The sequence below is a fragment of the Portunus trituberculatus genome, chromosome 40 (assembly GCF_017591435.1).
Source record: "Portunus trituberculatus isolate SZX2019 chromosome 40, ASM1759143v1, whole genome shotgun sequence".
Taxonomy (NCBI): Eukaryota; Metazoa; Arthropoda; class Malacostraca; order Decapoda; family Portunidae; genus Portunus; species Portunus trituberculatus.
In genome coordinates this window covers 10,897,604-10,907,603 of record NC_059294.1, presented here as the reverse complement: position 1 = coordinate 10,907,603, position 10,000 = coordinate 10,897,604, and the positions used below count along the sequence as shown (strand labels likewise).

The following is a 10,000-nucleotide window of genomic DNA, read 5'->3' as shown; positions in this document are numbered from 1 at the left end:
TCCAGTGGAATTTATTTGTTTTTCGAGGGTGTTTTTCCAGATTCCAGTGATAGTTGAGCTGGACAAGGTTTCTACACCAGCGAGAGAAACACACCCATGAAAACACAACTTATCGCCTCTGTGGCCTTTCATTATAACAGCTGATGAGAGAACAAAGCATTTCGAAATAGGAGCTTAAATATATTCATCTGTATCTCTCTCTCTCTCTCTCTCTCTCTCTCTCTCTCTCTCTCTCTCTCTCTCTCTCTCTCTCTCTCTCTCTCTCTGACATCATCACCGTCTTCTGTCACCAACGCACTTCCTCCTCCTCCTCCTCCTCCTCCTCCTCCTCCTCCTCCTCCTCCTCCTCCTCCTCCTCCTCCTCCTCCTCCTCCTCCTCCTTCTCCTTATCCTCGTTCTCCTTACTCTTATACTTTTCCTTCCTCCTCCTCCTCCTCCTCCTCCTCCTCCTCCTCCTCCTCCTCCTCCTCGCATTCGGAATCCATTAGTAATCGTAAAGGGAACTCTAAACCCGTTCTCTCTCTCTTTAACTCCACCCCTCACAAGCTATTACCGCATCTATGCCCCGTGTACCTAAGGGCTAACTTGCCTTCTTCACGGCCCCGCGAGATTCAAGGTAGCGCAACTCTCGCCCCTGGGGTCTCCTGGCGTAAGGGTGGATATGGTGCCTGGGTGTTGACGGGGGACATATCCTTGCATATCATTATTAGTGTCTGTTGTGGATTTCTTCGGATGCTTAATGCGAGATAACTGGAGAAATATGTGGGTCTTTTTGTGGATCGAAAGTGAGGGAAGGGTGGTGGAGGAGGTGGAGAGGATGGGGATATGGGAGGGTAGGTGGGTGGATAGGTTAAGTTAAGGTGGTGGGTTGCGTTTGGGTATGGTGGGTTGGTTTGCAGAGAGAGAGAGAGAGAGAGAGAGAGAGAGATGTGGGGGTGATGTGTTTGCTAAGTAAGTGTAGCATTAAGTGAGAGAGAGAGAGAGAGAGAGAGAGAGAGAGAGAGAGAGAGAGAGAGAGAGAGAGAGAGAGAGCTGAATTAATACGAGAAATGCATGGTAGGAAAAAATTTAGTGCGTGAGCTGGCGCATGAGAGAGAGAGAGAGAGAGAGAGAGAGAGAGAGAGAGAGAGAGAGAGAGAGCTTGTAAATGGTCCCGGAATCGAAGTCAGAAGTGGAGGAAGAGAATGAGTGAGGGAGGGAGGATGAAAGAGAAGAGAGAAAGAGGAAGAGGATGAGACGAAAGAGGAGTGGGTGATGACGAGGAAGAAGATAGAGGTGGAGGAAGAAGAGATGGAGGAAGTGATAGAGGTGGAGGAGGAAGAGGGAGAAGAGATGAGAGATGGAGGAGGAAAATATTAAACAGGAGAGAGGGATTGAACAGGAAGATAAAGATAAAAGGGAGGAGGAGGAGGAGGAGGAGGAGGAGGAGGAGGAGGAGGAGGAGGAGGAGGAGGAGGAGGAGGAGGAGGACGAAGTGGAAGTGAAGAGAACTGAAGGAGGAAGAGGGAAAGGGAAAGGTGAGCATTGGAATGAGTAGGTGAGGATGGAAGGGGAGAGAGTTACAATAGAGTTATGGGGGTGATGGGTGATGGGTGAGGGGAGAGGGGAGAGGGGATGTGGTAGAGAGAGGAGGGGAAGGGGGGGGTTGCTTTTGTCCTTTCGGAACTTAGAAAACTTTTAAATATCTTTTGTAAAATTTTAATATCTTTTTTCTTTTTCTCTTTTACGTTTCTTATTATTGAATTTTTTTTTTATCTTTCTCTTTTCATTTTATTGGTGGAACGAATTGTTTTGTTTTTATTTTTATATTCTGTTTCGTATTATTTTTTCTTATTCATTTTTTTTCTTTTTATTTTCATTATCTGGCCTCTTCTCGCTTCCCGTGTTTCATCAGTTATGGTCATTATCACTCTCACCATTATTGCTGCTTCTACAAGCTTTCCCCTTTCTCAATATTCACTCTTGCGTTTCATTTCTCGTATCTTATTTTTTTCTATTCTGCCTTTTATTTCAATTTCCTCTTTCTATTTCCATTTATATACTTTGATTTCATAACACGAACAGGTACTTTTATTATTATTGTTATTATTATTATTATTATTATTATTATTATTATTATTATTATTATCATCATCATCATGCTTTAATTCCAAGCAAGTTTGTTAATTTCGTGCCTTTTGGATAAATTTATTAGTATTTTGTATCGTTCAACTAATAACGAAAAAATATTTGTATTTATTTTTCTTTCAAAACCACGTGTACTAGAACAAATTTTTCAGTGTAAACAACATAACGATTATTGTTTTCTTACATCTTCAAAAAAAAAAAAAAAAAAAAATCCGTTCGAATTCTAGATAAATTAATAGAAATTGCCAAATCTTAAACAAATTCCATTATTTTTCATCAAAGAGCGTGAATTCATTATAAATATCCCTAGACAACCTAGATTATAATTGTCATAAAACCTCAGTGTAAGTTATTATTCTTTTAATCCTCCAGACAGTGTAGGTATTTCATTGTGTTTATCGCCTTGTTATCATGCCTCCTCCTGCTGACCGTCGCTTCCTCCCCTTCTGTGTCGCAACATTCTGTCCGCCGCGGGGACCTCACCTCACCTCACCCTGCCGGCAGCGTGGAGGGAGCAGTTGTCATACCGCAGAAAGAGAGAAAGAGGGAGAGGAATAGGATTGTCATACGTCTGGCAGATGTTCTATAATAATTCTGTTTTTCCTCCTCTTTCGTCCTTTTTCTCCTTTACACCCTTCCCGTTCTCCTAGTGCATTTTTTTTATGATCGTCCTTTTTCCTTTTTTTTTTTTTCTTTATAACTCATGTCTTTTTGTCATCTCATAGCTCCTCTTCTCGTCATCATATTCTCTTCCCTCTCTTTTCTTTCTTTTTTTTTTCATCATTATTATTACCGTCCTTCAGCTACTACTCGCAAATTATCTCTTCTCCCTCCACCCTCTTCTCCTCCTCATTCTCTTTCTCTTTCTGCTTTCTCTTTCTTCTTCTTTCTCCATTTTATCTTCCGTTCCCTTCCTCTCTGTCTCTGTTATTTCTTTATTATCATCCTTCCATTGCTTTTCATAATCTTCTCTCTCTCCCTCTTCCTCATTATCATCAGTATTCTATTGTTACTTATTTTCTTCTTATTTTTCCTCTCTCGTTTCCTTACCCTCTTTGTCCTACTCGTGTATTACTGCCAGCCATTACTCATCTTCTTCCTCCTCCTTTTTGCTTAGTTTTTCTTTATGCACCTATTTATACACTACATTTTTTTTTTCCCTTTCACTTCTTTTCTAGTACATTTCCTCGTCCTCGTCCTCACACGTAATTAATTTCCTTGTATTGGGTGAAAATTAAAGCTGCTGCTACCACCCCCACCAACACCACCACCACCACCACCACCACCACCACCATCACCCTATCATCAGTAAGAACAACAGCGGGAAACCTGCAGTGCAATCTGTGTGTGTGTGTGTGTGTGTGTGTGTGTGTGTGTGTGTGTGTGTTAGAGAGGTAAACAACTTTTTTTCTATCCCCACTAGCATGTAATTGTTTTTACTTAACGCCATAAACACTTCACTCTCTCTCTCTCTCTCTCTCTCTCTCTCTCTCTCTCTCAGCTGTAAGAGAAAATTGCTAATCTTGTTTTGTTTGTTTCAGGTGATGGGCGTGAGGGCGTGGGCGCGCGGGGGGGCGTGGGCGTGATGGTGGGGCGCCCGTAATGCGCGAGTCACCCCTGGAGGGAGCCACCGCCCCCCGGAACAAGCAGGCGCCCTCGAGCCTCAGCGGGGCGACTGCTGGCTCCGCGGGTGCCTCCACCCACCCACACCCACACCAGCCTCCCGCCCACCACCACCACCACCGCCCGCACCACCACCACAACAATCACAATCATCAACAACCCAACAAGCATCATCATCACCACCACTATCACCACCACCACGCCAACAAACATCACCAGCAACAGTCGCAGCCTCAGCAAAACTACAACTCGAAGGCTCCCAGCGGCGCGTACCAGCAGAAGAAGGGTCTCCCTTACCACCAACAAGGCAAGCACCAGACCCAGCACCACCATCAGCAGCCCCCGCCCCAGCAGAGCAGCAAGCAGCAGTCCCACCAGCAGCAGAAGCAGCAGCACCAGCCACCCACACCGCCCAAGCCATCTCATTACCAGCGGCAGCAGGGCTCCCCTTCCCCCGCGACTCCTCCCCAGCAACACAGGGCCCCAGGTGGCCAGTCAGGGCAGCAGCAGCAACAACAGCAGCAGCAACAGCAGCAGCAGCAGCAGCAGCAGCAGCAGCAGCAGCAACAGCCGCCGCAGCAGCCGCCGCAGCAGCCGCCGCAGCAGCAGTCCCAACAGCCACCACCCCAACAGCAGCAGCCACAACAACAGCAGGCGCCACAACAACAACCACAGCAGCAGCCGCAGTCCAAGCAGAAGCAGCAGTCCCCTGCACCGTCGCAGCAGGGCCCCGGCACGGGTGGACCGCGACAGCAAGCACCCAACTTCGAATATGACGACCAGGAGTGGGACGTGGGCGTGGGCGACCTGATCATTGACCTGGACGCCGACATCGCCCAGGCCGACCGCGGGAGGATGAGCTCCGCCGCCCCGCCCCCGCAGCACCACCACCATCATCACCATCATCACCACCACCACCACCACGCCAACGCCTCATCATCCTCATCGGCCAGCGGCGCCAGTGGCGGCAGCGGCACCCCGACCTCCAGCGGGCCCCAGCAGCAGCAGACGCAACAGTCGCAGCAGCAGACACCGGAGGACAAACACAGCCTCAAGATGAAGATAAAGAGGACGAAGCCGACGACCAAGAATAGTGAAGGCAAGCACGAGATTGTCAAGACAGACATGGGTCCGGGGCCTCCCCATCCCACGCCTCCCACCTCGTTGCAGCAGCACCACCACCAGCAGCTGCACCAGCACCCTCCCATGTCTCAGCAACAGCCTCAGCAACAGCAGCACGCGCCGCCACCACCTCAGGCCCAGTCTCAGGGCCAGCAGCCCAGCAGCCAGCAGGCCCAGCAGAACAGCACCGGGGCGGCCAGCACCCCGCCCAGTCTCCACCACAACGGTGCCCACATCAAGCTGGAGCCTGGCACTGGCGGCGGCGGCAACAGCAGTAGCGGTGGCAACAGTACTGGCGGCAGCAATAACAGCAGCAACAACAGTAGCAGTCTGAACAGTAGCAATAGCAACAGCAGCAGTAGTGCTGAGATGAACGGTCGGGCCGCTCCTCGCTCGCAGCCACATGTTAGAGCTGCCCACAAGAAGGACAAGCGACGCCACGACCTAAACGGCACGGCGTCGCCGCCGCCCGCGCAACCCCAGGCTGTGGCGTCGTCCCCGAGGCCTCTGGGCACCTGTCCCGTGACGCCCACCATGCCTCCTGCCGCCGCCGCTGCTGCTGTCGCTGCCGCTGCGACACCCACCACACCAACCCCGGCACCCGCGGCGGTGGTGGTGACGGCGGCGACAGGTGTGGGTCCAGGTGCGTCACCCCCTCTGGCTGCAGTGAAGCTTGAGCCCCGCGCATCCAGCTCCTCTCCCAGCAGGGCCGCCACGCCGCTGTCACACTTCCCAGTCAAGAGTGACACTCCGCCCCCTGCAAAGCGACCCAAGCCGGTAAGTACCCATGAACCCTTAGGGGGCGCGTTCCCCGCAACGCTGCATGTTCCCGCCGCCCAACCCTCGCGGCATTAATGTGTGCGGATGGAGGGTGGTGAGGTTGAGAGGCTAGGCCGTTAGGGCGCCCAGGGGAGGAGGGGCAGCCTGCATGGCTTCTGGCGCGTGAACGGCTTACTAAGTCTGAGAGGGTCATCCTCCTCCTGTTCTCCCCGCCCCTCGTCCCTCGCCCCTCAGGCCCTGTTTTTCCGCCACTTCCGGGCAAAAACCACTTAGCTGATCTCATTACTAATCACACGGTCAGTCAGTCACGGGGGGAGGGGGCCAATTAGTCACCGCGGCCCGTGACAAGTGGGTGGTGGTGTTCATTACGTGGAGGAGAGGAGCAGAGGGGGAAGAGGAGCTGCATCTCCTCCTCCTCCTCCTCCTCCCTACCTCCCCCTCACGCCCCAATACCTTGGTTCAATCTGGCGGTGTCGGGGAGGCACTCACACTTTTCACCTCATTAAAATCAGTCTGCGTCACACCGCCCCGGGCCACCAGCTGATGGGATTGGAGGGGAGGGAGGGGCCTGGGGTGGTGGGAGATAAGGGGGGCTGTGGGGCGATGATTTATCAGGATGGTAAGCCGCTTGGTGAGAGGCGATCCAATCTTACCGCCGCCTGCCGCCCGTCACAAGCCCGCTGCGGAGATGACGGCGGCCGCGCGTCGTTTGTTTCTGAGGGCAAATGAATGAGATTATAGGTGTGTGTGTGTGTGTGTGTGTGTGTGTGTGTGTGTGTGTGTGTGTGTGTGTGTGTCTCGCCTGTTCCGCCGGATGAATGTAATTGGAGCAGGAGTCTTGTATGGAGTTTTCCCAGCCAGATGCTCTTTTGTTTTCTCAATTGGCACGCAAAACTGTGTGGGCCGCAACGGTTTTCCAGATCGCTTTCACATTTGCAGCAATAACGCCCGCGCCGCCTCCTCCCCCCACTCTTATCCTCCTGTTTTGCCTCCTCCTCCTCCTCCTCCTCCTCCTTCTTCTTCTTCTTCTTCTTCTTCTTCTTCTTCTTCTTCTTCTTCTTCTTCTTCTTCTTTTTCTTCCTCCTCCTCCTCCTTATTCTCATATTCACCGTTTTTTCTTTTCCTCTTTCATCTTCATATTCCGAGTAATTTTCCTCTTCCATTTCCTCTTTCTCCTCCTCCGCCTGCATTGCCATTCTCTGCACTTTTTATTTTCTTTTTCCTTTCCTTTCTCCGTATCTTCTTCTTCTTCTTCTTCTTCTTCTTCTTGTTTTATTTATGTTCCTGTTTATCTTCTCATCTCTTCCTTTTCCCCTTTCATGTTCCTAGTTTCTCCTCTTTATTCGCCGTTCTTTTCTGCTTTCTTGCTTTTTGTTTTCTTTCTTACACTCCTCCTCCTCCTCCTCCTCCTCTTCCTCTTCAGCTCACGTCCTGACCGCCACACCTCAGTAAGCTTACGAAAAATAAGGTGGCGGAAAAGGTTAATATTTTTAATTCACATAAAATCAAAAGAATTAAAAAAAAAAAAAAAAGGGAAAAAGAAGAAGCGTGGATTTGAAGAATACTGGAAAGAGGAAAGCGATGTGCAGGAAGAAGAAGAAGAACAACAACAACAACAACAACAACTACTACTACTACTACTACTACTACTACTACTACTACAGCACATACAGAAAAAAAAATTAATTCAAACAACCAGGCAGTAAAAGCGAAAGAGGGCGAAAAAAGAAAAGAGAAAGAGCTGAACGAAAAATGAAGGAAGTTTTGTTTTAGGAGATGCAATTGAGAATGAACAGGAGAAAGAGAGAAAGAGGAATAGAAACTCGATTGAGATGGGAAGGAAGGAAGGAAGGAAGGAAAAGGAGGGAGGGTTTTGGGTTGGCGGGGACTAGTGTCTCTGTGGGAGCTTGTTTTGGTTGTTTAAGTGACGCAAAGCACCCGTTGAGTTGAGGTAGCGCCCTGCCAGCTGGAGGAGGAGGAGGAGGAGGGAGGAGGCGCTGGTTGTGTTGCTGGAGGAGGTGGAGAAGAGAGAGAGAGAGAGGTTAGCGCCAGGAAAATCGAAAGAGAAGGAAGAAAGGACGAAAGGAAGAGAAAACGGGAAGGAGGAGGAGGAGGAGGAGGAAGGAAGGAATTACAGAAATCGAAGGGAAAAAGTTACCGCCAGGAAAAATAGGAAGAGGAATAAGAAAGGACGAAAGGAAGAGAAAACAAGGAAGAAGAAAGAGAAAGAATAAAAGTATCAGTATGAGAAATAGGAAGAATTTATAAGACAAAGGAGAAAAGAAAGGCGTTGACGTGAGAAAATTTGAAGGAGAAAGAGAGAAGACGAAAAGAAGAGAAAGAGAAGGGGAGAAAATAAAAAAAAGAGTAAGCGTAAAGGAAAGTTAGTACCAGAAAGTTAATAAAAGGGAGCAGAGAGGAAGAAAGAAAGAGGAAACGAGGAAGAAGGAGGAAGAGTAAAAAGAGAGGAGCAGGAAATCATAAAACCTCGAGGAAAAATAAGAACGAGGAGGAGGAAGAGGAGGGAAAATTAGGACTAAGCAATCAGGAAGAAGAGACAGAGAGGACGAAAGGAAAAAAGGAGTAAACTGTGAAGGAGAAATAAAAGGAAATTACCTGAAAAATCAAGGAAAAGAGGAAATGGACAAGGGCGAGCAGAGAAAGGAAAGCAGAAAATCGTAGATGTTCGGAAGGATGAGAAGAAAAGAGAAAGAGGGGAAAAAGAGGACTAGGGGCAGTTAAAGCCAGAAAATACGAAAGAGCCGAAGGAAGGAAAGGAAGGAAGAAGAGGGGGATGAGGAAAGGCTGGAAATTTAAAAGGAAGGGGAAGAGGAAGAGGGGAATGTTAGGGCTAGGAAATATGGAAGAAGAGGGGAAAGAGGGAGATGGGAGGAGGGGAAAAAGAGGATCATGTAATACAAAAGAAGGGGAAGAGGACTGGAGAAGGAAAGGAGGAGGAAGAGAGGAAGGAGTATTGACAGGGAGTGAAGAGGGGAGGTAGGCAGAAGTAAACAGAGAGAGAGAGAGAGAGAGAGAGAGAGAGAGAGAGAGAGAGAGAGAGAGAGAGAGAGGAAGGAAGAACAAGAGAGGAAAGGAAATATATTAAATTGAAAGAGGAGGGAGAGAGAATGAGAGAGAGAGAGAGAGAGAGAGAGAGAGAGAGAGAGATGAAAGGATGATGAGGAGAAAAAGAAAGACTGATGGAGATGGAGAAGTAAAAAAGAGAAAGTAGTGAAGAAGGAAGGAAGGAAGCAGGAAAAAAAATGAAGAAAACGGATAAAGAAGAGAAGGAGGAGGAGGAGGAGGAGGAGGAGGAGGAGGAGGAGGGAAAGAGCCAAGTTGAAAGGAGAGTATAAAAGAGCTTTAAGAGAGAGAGAGAGAGAGAGAGAGAGAGAGAGAGAGAGAGAGAGAGAGAGAGAGAGGACTTTCCCACCCAGCGATTGAACAGCTGTGTGTGTGTGTGTGTGTGTGTGTGTGTGTGTGTGTGTGTGTGTGTGTGTGTGTGTGTGTGTGTGCTAAAGCTCCGGATCCAAATGCGATTATTTTTGTTCTTTTTCCTTTCGCCTCATTCTTGTTTATTTTATTTTTTTTTACCTTTTTCGTTTATTTTTATTCGTTTTCTCTTTCACCGCTATTTGTTTTTATTTTACTTTATTTTCTTTCCATTCAGAGAGAGAGAGAGAGAGAGAGAGAGAGAGAGAGGAAACGTCTATACAAACGTACTAAACATCCACCCACGATAAAAACAAGGCCACACACTCTCTCTCTCTCTCTCTCTCTCTCTCTCTCTCTCTCTCTCTCTCTCACACACACACACACACACACACACACACACACACACACACACACACACACACACACACACAGAGGCCAGGTGTTACGGCATCATTAGCGAGCCCTACTGAGGTAATTAGAAACACCTGTAATTTTAATTTGACCTGAATTGAGTTGTAGCTTCCTCCCGCCAGGTAACGAGAGAGAGAGAGAGAGAGAGAGAGAGAGAGAGAGAGAGAGAGAGAGAGCGTAAAAATAAGTTCTAGAAAATGTGAGAAAAAAATAATTGATTCCAAAGAGAGAGAGAGAGAGAGAGAGAGAGAGAGAGAGAGAGAGAGAGAGAGAGAGAGAGAGACCGTAAAAATAAGTTAAAAGAGAGGAAAAAAATGATATATAAAAAAAATCCTATGAAATTTGAAATAAAGATCTTTCTTTTGACGGGACCGAGGCATGAAGGTCACAACCCACACGGCTCAACTTTTAAACCATTCCCGCCCTTACTCCCTCCCACTGTAAGGGCGAGAATCACAGGTGGGCGTGCGGGACTGTGTTACGTCCCTCTTGCCCTCACTGT

At 48.3% G+C, this 10,000-nt stretch overlaps 1 protein-coding gene across 3 annotated transcripts in view; it reads left to right on the top strand.

The window, feature by feature from the left end:
• Positions 1 to 10,000, top strand: part of LOC123516347 (trithorax group protein osa-like) — a 76,747-nt gene that overhangs the window by 38,384 nt on the left and 28,363 nt on the right. For all 3 annotated transcript variants that reach the window (XM_045275622.1, XM_045275620.1, XM_045275623.1), the window contains one exon: positions 3,669 to 5,649. In XM_045275622.1, coding sequence (XP_045131557.1) covers positions 3,730 to 5,649 — 1,920 coding nt within the window. In that variant the 5' untranslated portion in view covers positions 3,669 to 3,729. The remainder of the gene's footprint in view (positions 1 to 3,668; positions 5,650 to 10,000) is intronic.